Raw genomic sequence first — 19,257 nt, 5'->3', positions numbered from 1 at the left:
CGCCCCAGTCGCCTTACCGGAGCTGCACTTCAACATCTGGCGGCAACTGGTAGCATTCGGGATTCGACCTGGACCGGTTTTGACTTGATCTGGTCTTACTGCACACGAAAGAGGAGTCAACAGGAGGAGCCTGAGGCACTGAGGACCGCACCCAGTTCAGCAAGGGGGAGTTGAAGGTGAGGCAGCAGGGATTTGGGGGTTGGAGTGCGTGGTGCACAGGCACTCAAACCCCTTTCACCATCGGTCAATCAGTCGTCCACGTCCCTGGCCTTGACCAGGTGGGATTACAATGCAGTGTTTGGATCCAGACAAAACTTGACACCACTAGACCACCCAGTTAGGAGTGAGTGAGTCAAGTGCTAAGAGTCAAGCATCAACTCGCACCAATTTTGCAGCAGTACGTCATGGCCCAACGCAGGCCCAACACAGACTAGTGCAAGTAAGAGTGTGCGACCGTGAAGCTCCTTACCTCATAACTCAGACATTTATGGGGCATTACTGAGGGTGCCAGCTACTTCAGGGCTTTAGGCCTCAGCCACCTTTTTGCACTACTTCATGGGTTTAGGCTGCAGCCACCTTTTTGCACGGAAGCGGCCAGGTTAGACTGGTGCGGCTTGTGCCTAAAGGAAAACTGCCAAGCACCTCAGCACCTTATCACTGGCACTCAATTTTAACTTGGCTGCCTAACCATCAACAACCGATAAAAGGAGCAGAGGAGCAAGGATGACACTAACTCGAGGGAGGAGAAAAGCGGCAAAGAGGTTAAGGCAAAGCTCCCCGGGGTCAACAGACCTAATGGTCCAACCGATTGACTCTATTGAGTGGAGCCCTTCCACTAACCCAACGACTTCCAAGAAACCTGTCAACACCTCAAGCAATCTTGTTGAACATCACAAGAAGGATGGATACAAAATTACTGACTTTCTGTTAGCCAAGTTGGCGGATAAGTCCATTCCAGCTCACAATGGCTCGCAGCTGGCTCTACTGCATAGGGACGCTGCAACTGGGACAACTAATGCAGCAACAGAGTCCCCCTCAGGACAGGGAAAGCTTACACAGCAGCACCCTAAGCGCTTCTAACGTAATAACTATGGCAGAAGTACACACCTGGTAATCTACAGAACTCCTCACTTTAAATCTTAGTAACTGGAGCCAGAACTCCCCTCTACAGTTTCCACAAGTACCGCAATTACAGCCATTACAGCTATCACTGCAGGGGAGATGTATCAACAACTGCATAATGATGCATGATCCACCTCTAATTGACCTCTCCGATACTTGAGCTACTGTTTCTTCAACTGAGCCAGTGGTCTTTGTGGGATTCACTAATATGGCTCAACCGTCCAAAATCAACTCCACGCAAGGAGGATTCGGTGAACCCAACAGCTATTCTGTAACAGTGTATCACCAACAGCAGCAGTTCATTGACAGAGACGGAGGCACACCCCTCTTCCAATCCACGGCGCCCCAGTGCCTTAGCCAAACTGGGTCAGGCATTGGGCACCGTGCCAGGCTGTCCAAAGAAGGCAAAAGGACTGGCAGATCCTTTTCTGGAAGCTAATTTAAAGAAGGATCGGTCAGTTTCCGGGGAGTCCGGGACCTCTTGGCAGGCCCTCCTATCGACCACCGATACAATGTCGACATCGATTCATTATCAAGCAGACAAACGGGAAACTCAGATGGACCTACTCAATGTCTTGGCAGTGCATATCGTGAGTATCAACAAGAAGTTTCAAGGGTTGAACGACCTGGTAAGAAGGGCTCAGACCCATTCTTACACTCAGCAAGTGCTAGGTCAGTGTGCTTCTATAGGAAACAATGCACCCAAGACTATTGAAATTCTAAATGACATCTTGACAGAAATCAGGGACCAGACCTCTAGATCTCAGGACGGGATTAGTAGGAGGGATGGTTCAGTGTACGACAACTACCTTGATAAGAATGGCTCTGACAGCGAAAATAGCAATCCACAGGCCACCTGCTTCTTCCAGCAGGAGGAAAACCAGAACTCATCTGGGGGATAGCAAAGACTCCAACATTCAAGCAGCAAGTCTCGTCAAGTAGGGGATAGTAGGAGAAGCTGCAAACTCCTCAGCAGTAAAAGAGGTTTCTCTTACTAAAAGGGAAAAGAAACAACAAAGGAAAGCTCGGAAGAAAGCCAAGGAGGTTTCGCAATACAATATCTGGAAATCATTTGCAAAGTCTACTGGCATGCAGGGAAAAGTCCCCAAGGGGAAAGTTGAGGGAGATTTGGAGGACAGTAGTATACATCTCACGCAGCAGAAGTCTACGCAAAAGATCAACCATGATAACTCAACACAAGCCGTTTCCACATATAAAAACCAACCTTCTCGTTGAAATCAGTCACTAAAGGATATCAGGTCATCGCCCACCTGCCGGGGTGGGAACCCAGTTCAGTGGGAGCTTAGGACTAGCAACTCCCTGGAAGTGGATCGTTTAGAGTACTGTTCAAGGGAACCGAAGGGGGAACGCAGGTTGGGATGCCTTCAATTGTAGGGAAATCCGCCAAATTCCTGCAGTAATCGATCATTGTCAGGCCTTACAACACCCTCCACAGGTAAACATCATGCCAAATTCCAGAAAGAAACAACATATTACGAACAATACTAATCTTAATTTGTCGACATCAACAAGCCTGCCAGGAGGACAGACCTTACTACAAACTGAGGCTTTGAGTGACTACAAACTCTTCATCCCCTGGTACAATTCAAAAGGGGCCTTCGATATCCTAAATAGAGGAACAGTCATTAAGCTCTTAAATGAAATTCGCCCCCTAGCCCAAATCACTACAGCTGAGCTGCAGATAGTGGAGTTTGTTCTGCATCCGAATAATAGGGACAAGGAGGCAACACTCACATCTTGGGCCTCTTCAGCCACCGGCGCCCACATTCTGGCACACCAGGACATCTTTAGTTCATGGGGCATCACATTACAAAGACAAGAACCATGTCTATATCCTATTTATCAATAAGAACCAGGGCACACCAAAAAGTAGTCCGGCATAGTTCATCCAAGTGGAAAACAAATGTACGTCCAAAACCACATAGTTGGTGAAGAAGAACTTTTTATTCTTGTCAAGAAGAAATTGGTCCAAAATACAGCTTACAGCCGACTCGTGTTTCGTCACATTGACTTTATTAAGGCTAATGTTTAATAGATCGTCTGGAAAGGCGCCAAATAGTACTGAACAAAACTACATGTTCGCAATAGCTGTGTATATCCGATATTGAGCCGTCTAGGGCAATGAAAATCCGTAAGCAATAGATGCGGTCAAACTGTTTTCAAGTGTAGATCATTTGGGTAATGGCCATGGTGAGCCATAAATCACTGGTAAATTGTTGAGTGTGCCTAGTAGCGTCCGGTTCACATCGTATATCGGACGCAACTAGGCACGCTCGACGATTTACCGGTGATTTATGGCTTACCATGGCCATTATATGATGTGAACCGGACACTACTAGGCACGCTCGACGATTTACCAGCCATTACCCTGCACATCACAAGGCTGTACATACCTCTCTGACAACCTGGATTAGGAACGACTACAATAGTAATATATATTAACATAAGGCAGAAAACATGGCAGGTGGTGCCATCCAAGCTGACACACTGCAATTTCACAATCAAGAACCAATAACAGTTGTAAAAATCCCATACTTTTAATTTAAAAAAAAAAAAAAAAAAGTACTTACAAAGTCGTTTCATCCGTTTTGTGCCGTAAGAGAAGGAAGGCACACCACTGTTCTGTTCCTAGAAAACCACAGAGCCTTAAGTGAAGAGACAACAAACCTAACCAATCCTGGACCTCCTCTCCTCCCATTTTCAGCATGAGAGTAGCACCATGATTGGATTGGTCAGAGCAGGCTAACACAGTGCTCCTTTTCAGAATAGAAGCTTGTGCCTGCAGTCCGCCCGGCTTTTACAGATCTAGTACATTGGTGCGGGATGAAGTGTGCATGTCGTGCTGGCTGTCACAAGACAGCCAGCCAGCCAATTTGACATGCACACTTTTGACTTTAAGCAAGTCATTGCTACTGCAGATTAGCAGGAGGAATGGTCCCACCCCCTGAGACAAGACAGTGAGTGCACTTCCCTAAAATGGTCATTACCATTTTATCAAATGTACATTTGCTGCAGCTGCTGTACTCGCCTCAGGTGAGGTGCGGCGACGCTCCTCACCACTAAAGCTGCTGGCTACAATGGGCTACAATAATAAATGAGACTGTCATACCCGGAAAGTGACGCTCGGAAAGATAGACTCTTGCTACACCTGCACTTTCAACACTGCCAGCAGTACTGTAAAGAGGATCACAGACTGGTGAGGTTATTTGGTATTGCTTTGAAATACCTTCTCTTGCACCTCTTGCCACTTTCGGTCCTCGTGCAACTTTTAAGAAAGATTGTGTTTTACAGGAAACCTGGCCTATTCTAGCACGCCTTCACTCTTAAAGAGCCCTGCAGCAGCTTTGACTTTAATATGGGTTCACATACGTACTTCTATGGCATGGTATTGTTATTCATCCATCCTGTGCCTCTCAAATTCTTAGATACTCCTTTCCTAGACACGGACCCTATTATTGCTCCCCTCGCACAACAATGCTATTGTGGCATGTGGCTATTTGGCCCAAATATTAATCCTAACTATCTGATTAGACTTTTAAGCATGGTATTTATTTTGTGCAGTGCCTGTAATTAATTTGTGTTTCATTAGTGTCCACAGTGCACAGACCACATATTAGTTAGACATCAGTGTACAACAATATAGGTAGCAAGTAAGCTTACCAACATCCCGTCTGCATTGGCAGTGCTGGACGTTTATTCAGTGCTTTTATTTGTTGTATCTTATTTTGTTCCATTGATGTCATTCCCTTTTCAGTCTGATCTTGTGAGGGATAAATCTTCAACGTACAACCGAACAACATCAAATGTATGTAAATCAACTTTGATTATTCTGATAACTTGCATGTATATAATACATTTTTGCACTTAGTGATCTGTGCTTTACACAGCTGCTATGTAATTTGCCTAACATTGTTGTGGGAATTTTTTCTATTAGCCCAAGTGGCGAATAGTGGGTGTGACGTGGGAGAGGGGAGTTTTTACTCCTTTCATACCCTTCCTGCTTTCTCGCCATCATTAATCCTCTTAGCACTGGTGTTCACACATCGTTTACAGTACTTGCCCTTTTAAACACTCGGGAGGACCTTGTACATCTCTACAGTGACTTATATGGTGCATGAACATAGTGTGTGTTTTGTTGATAGAAGTGTGTAAACCCAGATAATTGTCAACTGGGTGTTATGTAGGTTTGGGTTTTCCTTCAGAAACCGTGTATTTTAGGACCATTTTGGTCTTGTGTGTGATGAAAATGACTTTTAGTCTTTTACTCAGTTTTCTTCTGAAATTCTGAATTTTATATAAAGCTAAAATGTCCTATTCCTGTGCCAAGCTTTGCTACTACGGTTTATGGGCACCTGCCGCTTTCTTGTGCTAGTGCTGTCCTTCCCACTCAGGAGATTTTGTTAGTTTACGAACTCCTTAATAAACTACTGCCTAATGGACCAAGAATCTGGCAGGACTTACTAGTTTTCAGTCACAGGAGTTATTCTACCAGATGAAAATGTTCAGTTCACAGTGACTCTGTATAATATCCTCAGATTTCTGTATCCTTGCAGGCCGAATTTAGTGTTTAAAGTGTGCATTTTATTGGTGTATTTTCTCTACTTTGTGTAATGAAATCCTCGTATGCAACTATGTAACTAACGCCAAATGTCACCCCTTTGGGGTAAAACCTTAAAAAATAAACGATTTAGGTTGAAGCTTTTACGCACACATAAGTACGTTTAGGAATTCTTCTAAGTTTTGTTTAGTACAGTTAAAAGAATCACGGACAAAAATGTAAACATTGTACAGGTAAGGTTGTCTTAAATTTCTAAGTGTGAAGTCTACTGCTTTGAAGCAGAGTTTCGTGGCTGAGACACACTTGTTTTCAAACCTGTTTTCATTAGTCGTGTTGTGGTGGTGTAATGCTGTGTTTTGTATCATACAGAGCAATGCTTACAGTGACTTGTATGGTTTGAAGAAGAGATCTTCCTCTAGCTCCTTGAGAGATTCCTCGGTTAGTTCTGTGATGGTTTCTGCATGCTTCTAATAGTGTGCCAGTGATTCACTTTCTTACACTAATCAGATACTAATGGCCAATATGTTGGCTCGAGTGCTGGACAAGCGTCTAGTCACATGTCGTCTGTTTTAAGCACACTTATGGTGGATTGATGAATGGGAGAGCAAATATAATAAAAATAAATCTGCTATGTGCAATTTATACATTCACCTTTCCTTTTGAAACCGAGTTATAGTTTTAAAGTAAAGTACTCGTGATCTGATGACACAATCAAAATGTAAACTACCAAGCAAAAACTGTTGTGTTTTTAAATCTGTTTATTGATTTTATCTTGAAATAAAAAAGTAAAGGTGCTCACACCTTCAACACCTCAAGAAGATGCCAGTACCTTCCGTCTTCATAATGATAAACTCAATCACAGTCATCTGTTTGGCTAGAAGCCAAAAGTGATAGAACATGTGGTGTTCCCCTTAAAACGGTGTCCTCTTGCACCATTTTCATGCCTAGCCATAGATGGTTGAACAAGGGATTCATATAGTGTTCAACGTGATTCCTTGATTCCTCCATGTGCCCATTACATTCTCCCAATTTTAGAGCAGTCTCGTTCTTCATACATTGATTTCTGTGTGAGCATGACCAATCTGTCTCTGGTTTGTTGCTGGTCCCCAGTTTGGGCTGTGTCTTCATCAGACCCAGAGAATAAAGGAATATAAAGGTCCAGTTTATATTAATTACACCAGTTCTTCCTTTCGTCCCGAGCAGTGCCACATGAATGAAGATCGTGCCGCTTAGACCCCCAACACGTCTGTCAGTTCCATGTAAACTGTTGTCAAACATATAAGTACTTCAGGACAGTTCAATATTGGATTGAAAAATGTGCTCGATTCCCTCTGATACTCAATACATAATCGGCTGTCAGTTGTCTTGACTAAACTCATGTCTTAAGATGTTATATTTTATGCAACATTTTTAAGTGTATTCATCCTATTATGATATATTTTATGCAGCTTTTTAAGAGTATTCATCTAACGGTGGAATAAATAATCACCCCCTCAAATGTCACAATGCCTTGTCACAACATTTGTTCTCTCTCTCTCTCTGCCCCCCATTTTTTCCTCAGACTCTAGTGTATCCAGTAGGTTAATAATGCCTTGTATATCTAATCTCAAAGCTCCTCCATCAGTTCTCTGGCCTTCAATGATGAGTGGTTGGTGCAAATGCATCTCTTCTGTGGCTATGTAGCTCATGCTGTATCTGCAAATATCAAAAGTAATTTGTTTGTATTCACATTTGATCTGCAAGTCAGTAACAGATTGGATCCTATTCGTCCTTACCATGTCTTTCAGCTTTAAAATACCAGTGCGGTCCTCAAACTTTATATCACTTGAGATTATTTCCTTCATGTGAAAGCAAAACTATTTGACTACAGATGTTAAGAAGTCCTACACATATTATGCTTTGCTGGTGAATGAGGACTACCTTGTTTGTTTCTTTAGTCAAACGCCATTTCCACTTGCCCAGAGGAAGCCTTGCTAGCTCTTCTAACTGAAAGACCTAATTGCTTTATTATTATATATGGAACAGCTTACCTCCTGCCATTCATTATAAGAATATTGGAAGTCTCCAAGGAGTTCGTTGACCACATAGAGGAATGAGCTTGAAGGCCGAGTTACTTTATAAGGCGGTCATGGAACTCCTTTTAACCTGGACAGAGGACATTCTTTTTCTTATAATACACCATGAACTTCCCACAAACTGCTTAAGTGCTAGGGGTCCTACTCCTTGATGTGAAATCAGTAGTATGGTTGCAGACATGAAGAATAAAAGTAAATCTGTAGTGCAGGATCGAAAACACCAAAAAAGCAGTTAGTAATTTGTTGCTGTAAAACTTTTGGAATATGGTTTGATGTAATATTTAATGCAAGTCAGATTTTAAATAGGCTAAATCTCCATATGAGTAGTATGCATTATGATGGCACAGGTCGCCTGTAATAAGTTATTACAGTTGAACCGCTACATCATTATCTTGTTTGAGGCGAATAGAGACATCACGACCTGTCAGTAAAAAGGAAATTAGAAACAGGTTTTTATGTTGAGATTAGAGACTTCCATACATTATGGATAAAATCATTCATCCATTCACTAATCCTGCATGTTGCTTTTTATCGGTCATTGGTAGCGTTGTAAATTCCTTTTACTTCAAAGAGTTGATGCTTGAGTGCACTAAAGATGAGTACGTTTTGGCACACAGACTACTAAAGCTAATGTTCACTTGTTTTTTCAACTGAATTGAGATGGGATACAACTAATAAAGTGCTACTTTTCAATTTTGAGACTTTTGATATTGTTCAGCTTGTTAGTTTACTATTATTTTGCTTAATGATACAGCTTCACAGTTATAATTGTATTCAAGGCTCTAATCCATATCATTTATAATTTTACTTTTACAGAGCGGATTATATCATGATCAAAGAAGCTATAGCAGCCTTAAATATAGTAAACCTATCACAACGTACCAAACCAGGGTTTGTCTATTTTTTCTGTTTTCGAAAAATGTGTAGTTTTATAACAGGAAGCATCCGTTCAATGAACAGAATTGACCCAGACTATGTACACACATAATATTTGAATGTTAGCAAGATTACATCATATCTAGAACGTTTTGCCCCATCCAGAGAACGTAATGCCCATTGTGGTCCTATTGATTTATCTTGTAACTAGGATTCTATATTTCCAAATCATGCACGCCTAGTAATGACTAGAGTATGTATGTTTGTGCACGGTTGTTATCTGATTGAAACTGAAAAATGCAGCGCCTTCCTCAGACTTTGGCCCCGAAGTTAGAGTTTAGCAGATGGGATTCACTGCCAGTAGCGTGACCGCTATCCCGGCCTTTTTATTACAAGTGCCATAGGATATAATGCGCTTGTACTACAGCAATCGGGTTATATGTCACGTTTGTGTCAGAGTATCTAATCTGCCAAACTTAATCAGACCCTTTGTTCCTGGTGGCAGTAAGAATTACGTTGAAAGAACTCTGAAAACTGCTACCGTTACACTGTTTGGCTTTCTACTCTCCTCTTCCCTCCCTCCTTCCTGGGAGGAGTTACACTGCCAAAGGGAGAAATTCTACAGCAAGATTCTTGTGCATTGATTTTAGTCGCTCGATTATTTCACCCATCCCCTTTGTTCTCTGAATAGTTTCAGCGCCGTCATGTGTGGGCACAGCCAGTGCTGGCTGCAAGGTATTCTATACAATTTCAGACGTAAAATATTGTTTGAGGAGGTCAGTAAAAACTCTCCCAAGCATCCTTCCTTTCTCTGTTCAAAGCAGAGCGGCTAGAACTCTTAAGCAGATAACATCATCTGGTTATCTAAGGGAATTCCTTGTCCCCTGAAACCCCGTTTATAGATACTTGGGAGTCACTAAGCACACTTCCCAGTCCTGATGTATACAATCAGGGTTTCTGTAACTTTAGCAGCAAAGTGCTTTTGCAAACCCAGACATTCTGCCAGAATGGTAGATTTGTTGCCCTTGCGAACGTGTTGTGGGCTAGGTTTTGGGCCTACAATCAAAAGTAGGTGAACATCCACAAACCTTTGAACACTGTACGTAGCCAAATGCCTCTTGCGGGTAGTGTGCCATCTTTTGAGCCCACTCACATCAGCTCCTGTCAGAAGCATTTCTAGGTTGGTGGTTTGAAATGTAACAACTGTATGTCTAGTGAAGTTGTAGAAGAATTGGGCGTTTCTAGAGGGGGCATATTTTACCCTTTGAGAAACAAATAAACCTTTGCCTCAGATTTACTTAAGCATTCAGGATTTAACATCTAGATGTGTAAACTGTAAAATATGTTAAATACATGTTTAAATTCTACGTTTTAAGATGTGCATATTTTTCCATACAGTCTTCCTCTCTTTACAATGATCCTTTAACAACCACCAGGACTCTCAGGGTTAGTATCTCAAAAGAGTATATATTAATTTTTAGATATTTCTTGTGCATATAAAGTAATGGTCTCTTTTTATAGGCCTCTCCTAGTGTAAATGCAAGTTTGCAGCGAAGTGCCAGTTTGGTTCGTATGCAAGAACAGCATGGATATTTTTGTGATTGAATGATTGAATATGCATCTAGTTTGTCTTATTTTAAGTGTCCAGTGCAAAGTTCTTTTTTTTATTATTTTTTATTTATTTTTACTTACTATAATTTCTTTAGCAACGCCTACATGCCTAACAAAGCAGTCCGGCCTTTGTGCAGAATTTGATAGCAGTGGAAAACTGCTGGTCCCATCCAGTGTATACATTTCCTGCCTGTTATTGCAATAAGGGCCCACGGTCTCCTGCTTTAACCTTGCTTGCCAATGTCTTTGCCCACCATCCACAAACCTTCTACCATTGTACGTAGGTAAATGCCTCTTGCAGGTAGTGTGCTATCTTTTGAGCACACTCGCATCAGAAGCATTTCTAGGGTGGTAGCGGGAATGTAACAACTGTATGTCTAGTGAAGTTGTAGAAGAATTGGGCGTTTCTAGAGGGGGCATATTTTACCCTTTGAGAAACAAATAAACCTTTGCCTCAGATTTACTTAAGCATTCAGGGTTTTACAACTACACGTGTAAACTGCAAAATGTTAAATACATGTTTAAATTCTACCTTTTAAGATGTGCATATTTTTCCATACAGTCTTCTTCTCTTTACAATGATCCTTTAACAACCACCAGGACTCTCAGGGTTAGTATATGAGAAGAGTATATATTTATTTTTATATATTTTTTGTGCATATAAAGTAATAGTCTCTTTTTATAGGTCTCACCTAGTTTAAATGCGAGTTTGCAGCGAAGTGCCAGTATGGTTCGTATGCAAGAACTGCATGGATATTTTTGTGATTGAATATGCATCTAGCGTGTCTTATTTTAAATGTCCAGTGCAAGGAGTGTTTTTTTGTTTTTTTTTTAACAATATTTAGGTTAGCAACCCCTTGCATACCTAACAAAGCAGTCCAGCCTTTGTGCAGAATTTGATAGCAGTGGTAACCTGCTTGTCTCATCCTGTGTATCCTTTTCCTGCCTGCTATTGCAATCATAGCCCATGGTCTCCTGCTTTTAACCCTGCTTGCCAATGTCATTGCCCCACACCCCACCCGTTTCGCTCACAACACACACGGTCCCACTACCTGTTTTCAGTCTTATATCATGACCTTTAGTATGAAAAGTAATCTAACTTGGAATATATTTGAATCTTATTACTTTTTGGAATTTCAGTGCCTGTATACTGTAGTTGCATCTTTATTTTCTTTTTGAATATACATATTTACGTTGGTATTCCCATTTTAAAACTGTCAAGATCACCACCTTTTTTCTTGATGTGTTTTAGAACTTGATTTTTTTTACCCTTTCTGAAGATAGGACCTTCCTAACAGATTGGCTATTCTAAATACGGCCTTAAAACTTAAGAGCACACAAGTAGTGGATCGAAATATGTGAATCAGTTTGAACCCGTGGTTCTCTGGGAGCATTCCATTACATGGTTGTAGAGCTCATCAGTGATTTTTGCTGTCGGGGACTTCTGTCCTACTCCATCTGCAAATCATCCTAGTTACCACCCAAAAAGGGTATTGCAGATCAAAGTGCAAGATCACTTACTGTCTAGATAGAAGAACGAGCGACTGTGTTTAGTCCTTACTTATGGGCGAAGCAGAGCAGGTCACAACATGGTCGCATCGTTATCGGGGTATAAAGATGCTGCTAAGAGTGAATCACTTGGACGGCAAAAAACGAAAGTATGGACATTCTCTAATCATTTGAAATCTCTGCGCGATCTTAGTAGACTTTCACAGTTTTAAATGCCTTATTTTTGTCACATTGTTTAGCGGGTTTATGGTCATATGTTTTGATAACCATAAAACATCTTGTTTTTAACCATTAAGGTCCCACCTCCTTTACTTTGTTGCTGCTCTTAAATTCTTTGCCATAAGGGCACATTTAGTACTAGGTAGCTTTTCCGCCAAGCAGCCACTGCGTTGAACATCACTGCAGCTTTTCTTACTGTGTGTTTTTAAAAATGTTCATCTTTATGATGAATATTTGTAGTGTCTCTTAATCCGATCGACAACAGCGCTGATTTTGTTTATCAGGAGAGCCTAAATATGCCTGCTTCACCATGGTGCCTTTCTCTGATCAAAAAAACGTAGGTCTGTCTTGCGTGACATTTCCCTTAGTAATATTAGGTTGCTTGGATTCAAAATTTTCTAGCTAGTAGGTCAATTTTAGATTCTATTAAGTACATGGAGGCAAGGATTATGCTTATCTTTCTTTACTGACGTAAAACACAGTAGTCAATCACAATAGAAAAAACTTTAAACTACATATCCCAAGAGCATAACCAACTTGTTCGTCCAATTTCAGAGCGTCTCTGCTGTATATATGCCTCTGCCACTAGCGTCCTTCCTCTTTCTTTGCCAGCAATACCATAAGCCAATCAAAACAAAGTCCAAACTCTCTGGAACACCAAACTGCCTCCTGCGAGACGAACCACATTGCGCGAGACTGGATTACTTGGAACTGGAACCCAATACTTCACTCCTCGGGCTGAATCAAATTAATGCAGCTTTGCTGTCAGCACCTAAGATAATAAAAAATTGTAATAATATCAACGATACCACGACTATATTACTAGACATGATGGGTAAATAATTACAACTTTACATCATACATTCTGGTGTAACTACACAAAAAAAATCATACCATATGAGATACTTATGACTTTGCATGGGTGGGATAATACTCACCTCCCTGTCCCTAATAGAATTTAAAATTCTTGGTGCGCTAGCTAGAAAATTTGTAATTCTATGGCAGGACTGGAGGCTTTGGATTATGCTAGTTTAAAGTTGCTCCACCACTCATGTTGCTAAATCTACAATCGATTTATGATAAAATACTTTAAAAGTTGAATCAGAAGACCAATCTGCCGCAGCCATATCTTCCAATTGAGTGTCCACCGAAAAGGTTTTGGATTCCATAGCTCCTTGCACAGAATGGCACCAAAGTGGCTGACATCTATATAGCTTCCCCAAGCAAACATTTAACCCATAAAGCCATGGTCGCTGAGGAGACCGGGCAGAAATGTTTCTGTAAAGATATAAGCAATTGGCCTACCTCATCTCTTCGATGCTCACAAGTACAATCTTCATATGCTTTTAAACACTTAACTACACACAATTTCTGATTATGCGGAATCGCAGGATAAGAAACACAACATGAAGCAGTCTTAATACACTTGGAATTAGTAAAAGACACCCCGAAAGTAAATACTCTACCTGCAATATCCAGAGCTTTCACATCTTAGGCCAGTCGGCAGGATATCAAACATAAATGGAGGGCCAATTTTGCAGATAGTTGCTTATGAGAAAGATCTTCATTAGAAGGCCAATTCATAACACAAGTTAAGGCGACATTCATGTCCCTAAACATAGAATATTTAGGTTGAGGAAGACGTGTCATTCTAATGAACCGTAGCAGCCTACAAACTACAGGGTGTTCCCCTACTGGCTTACCATCAGCATGATGATGAGGATGACTTGCTGATATGGGCGATTAAAAATTATACACTGTCCTGTAAGCTAAAGCTTGACTGGCTAGTTCCGGTAGGAACTTCACAATTATCAGATCTCCAGCCCCCATGGAAGTCACACTACGTTCACTGCATTAAGTAACCCAGCGTCGCCAGACTGATTCATACTGTTTGAGTAGAGGGAGCCCAAAATTGTGAGAGCAAGAACATTGCATCCTCCAACTCCAGACATCTGCCAATGTCTCCTGACAGTTTCCATACCATGAGAGACAGAAGGCCCTGTGTAATCAGTGGATGAGACAGACCCAGCAAGTTGGATAGCAAGTTGGGAAAGGATTTGATAGGAGCCGGAAGATTGCATGACTGTTTAATCTCTTCTGGAAACCAAGGCTAGGCCTTCCAACAGGGAGACACCAGCACTACCTCCGCTTTATGTCATCTGATCTGCTCCAACACTCTGTATCATGCAAAATGGGGGAAACGCATAAAGGTTCCTGGGTGACCATGATTGCAGAAAGACATCCGTATTTGCCACCAGAAGATCTGGCCTCCAACCAAAGGAGGTCGATGCTGAGCATTCAGTCTCCTCGAAACAAGATCTATCAGGCAGGGGCCCCATTGCTGATTGATAGCCCGAAAAATCCTGGGATGCAGTTTCCAGTCGCTGGAGTCGCGAAGTAATCGTGAGTTCCACTCACTCATTGGACTTTCCCTGAATGTATTGCGCAATTACCTAAATTTGGTGTGCCAGGCAGTAATGCCAAAAGTCCTTGGCAATCTTGGCTAGAAGTCTGGACTTCGACCCCCAGAGCGATTTATGTAACTGACTGCCGAGTTGTTCATTCTCAGAAATATGCAACATTTTGCTGAGAGGGGATAGGGACCTGATTGCCAACACCCCCGCTAGCAGTTCTAGACAACTGATGCAATACCAGAGTTCCTCCGGTGACCATCTGCCTCCAGTCTCCACCTGACCGCAGTGTGCCCCCCAGCCCCAACGACTGACATTCGATTCTTTGATCACCTCTGGCTGTGATGCATGTTCCATGCATCCATGTGATCCAACCACCAGGAAATTTCCATCCTGGCCTCCTCTGACAGCATTATCTGCTCTGAGTATGCCAACCCCTTTCGAAGATACAAAATCTTCAGGCGTTGAAGAGCTTGATAGTGAAGGGGACACAGAAATATGGCCTGAAAATTTGACGCTAGGAGGCCTACCAGGCCCGCCAAAATCATCAGTGATTTTGGGAAGTGGTAATTTCAGCTGGGCATTGATCGAATGTATCTGAAAACCTAAGAACTCGATAGTTTGGGAGGGGCACTTACTTGACTTTTTGTGGTTGATGACAAAGCCGAAGTCCTGAAGCAATTGAACTGCCTAGGAGAGGTGACGCATGACCACATCTGTGCTCTGCACCAAGATAAATAATAAGTTGTACCCTTTGTTCTCCGAGGTATTGACCGACTGGACGAAACACCAATGAGCTGAGGAGAGGCCAAAGGGAAGGGCTGTGAACTCATAATATGTCTGACCCCATTCAACTGGAGGCATTGTCAAAGGGGAGCTAATATTGGAACTGACAGGCATCCTTTAGGTCGAGGCGCACCATCCAGTCTCCTTTCTTTAAAAGGTCTCCGAGCAAATGGATACCTTCCATCTTGAAATGGTGGTATACTATCTAAGAATTTAAGTGTTTCCGATTCAAGACGAGGCAAGGTCCTCGGCCTTTCTTCTGTATCAAAAATATTGTGCTGATGAAACCCTGGGGAAGAGGAACGGTCTCTACTATGGCCTCTCTTTGAATCAGAGCATTGACTTCCTTGGTTATGAACCTGTTCTCTTTTAGGGGAAAAAAGGAGAGGAGTTGGAGGAGTTGATTGTATTGGGCAGGAGTAAAGCTCTAGGTGAAAATCTCATATTGTCTGCAACACTCAAGGGTCTTGTGTAATGACACTTCATTTGTCTGCAAAATGTTGAATCCTCCCACCCAGAATGACCTCTGATTCTGAAATCAATTTTACCTGTCATATTGGCATCCATTGCGTTGGATCTGCTGCAATATCCTCCTCTGTGGATTTTACCCCAGCCACCTCTGTATCCCGTGGGGTAGAAATTGGTTGAGGAGCCCGTTGGCCTCGCATTTGACATCTAAAACGCCTGGCCCAGGTAAAAGGGCATTGTTGAAGACTTTTTGAATGAGGTTTGGACCTTATTTACGGCTGAAAAGGTAGCCACGTATTTGCCATGATCCTTGATAAACTGTCACGGAATAATAAGCCATTAGCTAAAGACCACTCTGCTTTAGATGCCAGCTCAGCTAGTTTGTAGTCAATTCACATGACGAAGGATTTATGCCTTTCTGCTGACATGGCGCAGTTTGCATTACCGAACCTACATATAGCTTGTTGAGCCTGTTCCAATCTGTCTTCAGGATTCAGTTGGGTATGATTATCTTTCGCCTGAACCGCAAACTCAAGGATTTTAGTGGGGGGACTGGATAAATCTAAGAACTTGTCCTGACACCTGCACCATGTGCATTTGAGTCCTTTTTTGGGCACTATTGCAAGCTTTTTTTTAATTTTTATTTAAAAGATGCCATATTGGGTCTAGTTCTGGCGTGTCTGCCACTTTGCCGAGGAGAGATGGTTGATGGCACTCAGAGCGTTGGGTATTACAAACATCTCGCTCAAAGCTTTTGCACAGTTTCTCTTGAACGTAGTGCTCCACCTTCGCACAAGGAACCCACTCAGTAGATCGTGGATGGATGATATTTTCTGATTCAAATAATAAATAGTGCCCAACCGATTCTAGTACCTTAGTAGAGGAGTGATGAGTTTTTTTGTGCTTCTTTTTCTGAGGAGGTTGTGCTTCAGTCTTCTGCTGACTTGTCTCAGTCTGTGGCATAATCTGAGTTGTCCAATGAGGTATTTCGTGAATGGGGGCCAGACCTATTCCCTGAAGAACCTTGGAGGTTAGTCCGTCAAATTTGTGGTCTCAGAGTACAGAGGAAGCCATTTGTGGCAGTATAACTGGTGAAGAGGAACCCCTGTCGAGGATCTCGGGAACAATTCAGATTCACGGATTGGCAATTGAGAAGGTAAGTTAGCTTGATGGGAGCCTCCCATTAGTTCTCTGGTACAAAATCTCACCAGAGCCTGTGTAAATTGCTTGAGTGCCTTAATTAACTCTCAATTCACAGAATCTTGCACATGGTATCCCAGTGCTTCCACTAGCCACTCTTCCATTTGGTAATCCTCCTGAGTGCTTTGTAGATCCATCTGGAGATCCCCCTCATCGGTGTAGTACGCCATGGTATAACTTGTATGATGAGAGGAAGAGGTTCATATGGAGAGTGGCCCCAAGGAGGTGACTTAATATAGGTGTGGTAGATAGGTTGAACCACACAGAAAGTATATTGGAATGTATATATTGGTTAGAAGTGGAGGGAGCACCTGCTTACTCCCTAGGCAAAGCTTTAGTGCACTTATTCCGCCCCGTTGGGTGTTCTAGGGACCTTTGCTGAGCCGGTGCAGGTGCACGTGTGAAGCCAATCGGAAAAATAAAGGGATTTCTGATTCGTCTTCAGTGTGCATGCACGAGCACTGCGATAGAAAGGAAGGAAGAATTTTCCGGTCCCGCTCCCACTCCACCGGATAATTTCTGTATAATTTCAGAGCAAAATTGGGCAGTGCATAGCCACGGAAGGTGCTTGCGCTAAAAACGGAACGCAAAAGCTAAATCAGAACTGTATAGCACTAATGAATAAACATGCAACACTTATCTCAGGCTGCAGCAGCAGCAAAGAAAGAGGATGGACGATAGTGGCAGAGGCATATGTACAGAGGAGACGCTATGCGATTTGACAAATAAAGGGGGCTTATGCTCTTGGGATATGTAATATCAAGTTTTTTCTATTTTGATTGGCTGCTGTTTTTTTACTTCGGTAAAGAAAGAGAAGCATAATCCGAAGCCTCAGGTCCTGCGATAGAATCCTGTACCCCACTTTTTTTCAAGGTAGTCCATCTTCTTTTTTCTTTCCCTTCTAATTGGTTCTGTTTCTTAACCTTAACAAGTTGTTAGTTGCCACAATTCTTCCTGCATCTACAGCTACTGCGTTGTACCTTTTCTAATCCAGTGAATAATTTAACTGGATGCTTAAAGACGCTGGCTCCACCCTTGTAAACCACTGTAACAGTCTGCCGCGTGTCTTTTGAGTCGGATTGCTTTTTCTATCTCAACTCAAAAAAGGTCTGTTTTATGTATATGGTTTAGTCTCCGTCAGTCCTCGGTTCTCTACACTCCTGCTGTGGTTCCTCGACCTTCCCATTTTCCCTTTTGCTTGTGAAACCGGAACAAAAGGGATGGTTAATCAAGAGTTGTTAACTTCTTACTTTATGCTTCACTGTTAAATACCGACACCTAGTGCCCAATAGTTTCACAAACAAACCTAGGAATGTGTTTATTTGACACCAGAAAGCATAATGACAATACAGATGTACAAGTAAACACGGGCTCAGCAGTATTCTTGAGTTTGTGCTGTTTTTCACCTAGGCACCTTTAGTGACTCTGCTTTTTTTACATGCTCTTATGTTCTTCTTTTGCTGATTCTAATGCCGCTGAAATGTAGACCTGGTTGCCCTTACAAATTCTGCAGCTTGCTGCACATAGTTATTTGAGGCTTCCACGTAAACTGTTCGTCTACCCCTTATCAAAGTCTATTAACTCCTAACTAGACATAGGTTAGGATATTCCCTTTGTAGACCAAGTTGGCATTCCTGGAATCTGTTGAGTTTTCCGTATACAGTCACCATTACTATTCTTAGCTTTTTAAACCCCTCCTTTGGTCTTTGGTGCGTTACGCTGCCTTAACTCCCTCAATTCTACCCCTTTTCAGTGATGCATGTGCCCCTCCCTGCTTGCCAGTGGGTTCTGTCACTGGTTTATTTGAAGAGCTCACTGGAGACAGCCACTATCCTCCCTATTATTTTCCTATGCAGCTAGTATGCTTCTTGCAAATCTGGCAGAAGTATGCCATCAGCCAAAGACCCTTCTTAACTACCTTAATCCAGCTGTATAGCTATAGGTCATTAAATGAAAGGTGAGGTAATCGACAAAGAAACGTTTGCCTCTACTATTGGCTTCACTAGTATTTGGCAAGGCAGTATCCCATTTTCCAATCTCTTGTTGATAGCTGTTATCTATATTACCTTTCACCGTCGGGGCCTGAAGATCTCGTTATCCATTACTCATCCGGAGGCATTAGTATAGACATAACTTTTCAAGATGCAAGCTTTGTTTTAGTAGGACTGATCCAAAATTCCTTATCTCTTCCCTTGTGTTTCAGTTTGGTAGAATGTTTTACTTTGAATAAGCTTGTGAGTGGTCCAGCTTTTTGTGTGGATATGATGTGACAGAGCCGGGAGATCAAAAGTCCACGTTTTACATTCTGACTGTTCTTTAGCTCATTTTAAAGCTCTACAGTTTTCACTGTTAGAGTTTAAAATGAAGCAGCATGCTTGCTAGAATTTACTTTTCGTTTGAC

At 42.1% G+C, this 19,257-nt stretch overlaps 1 protein-coding gene across 11 annotated transcripts in view; it reads left to right on the top strand.

Moving 5' to 3' along the window:
* The window catches only part of LRRFIP2 (LRR binding FLII interacting protein 2), a 291,111-nt gene that overhangs the window by 99,410 nt on the left and 172,444 nt on the right, over positions 1 to 19,257 (top strand). For 7 of the 11 annotated variants that reach the window (XM_069215054.1, XM_069215036.1, XM_069215027.1 and 4 more), the window contains exons 8-13: positions 4,898 to 4,948; positions 6,071 to 6,139; positions 8,593 to 8,667; positions 10,051 to 10,098; positions 10,826 to 10,873; positions 10,949 to 10,993. The exons of the other annotated variants lie outside the window; for them this stretch is intronic. In XM_069215054.1, coding sequence (XP_069071155.1) covers positions 4,898 to 4,948; positions 6,071 to 6,139; positions 8,593 to 8,667; positions 10,051 to 10,098; positions 10,826 to 10,873; positions 10,949 to 10,993 — 336 coding nt within the window. The remainder of the gene's footprint in view (positions 1 to 4,897; positions 4,949 to 6,070; positions 6,140 to 8,592; positions 8,668 to 10,050; positions 10,099 to 10,825; positions 10,874 to 10,948; positions 10,994 to 19,257) is intronic. 11 annotated transcript variants of the gene reach the window in all.

Source organism: Pleurodeles waltl, chromosome 2_1 (genome assembly GCF_031143425.1).
Source record: "Pleurodeles waltl isolate 20211129_DDA chromosome 2_1, aPleWal1.hap1.20221129, whole genome shotgun sequence".
NCBI classification, from domain to species: Eukaryota; Metazoa; Chordata; class Amphibia; order Caudata; family Salamandridae; genus Pleurodeles; species Pleurodeles waltl.
The sequence above is the reverse complement of the archived record's forward strand: the minus strand, read 5'-3'. Positions and strand labels throughout refer to the sequence as shown.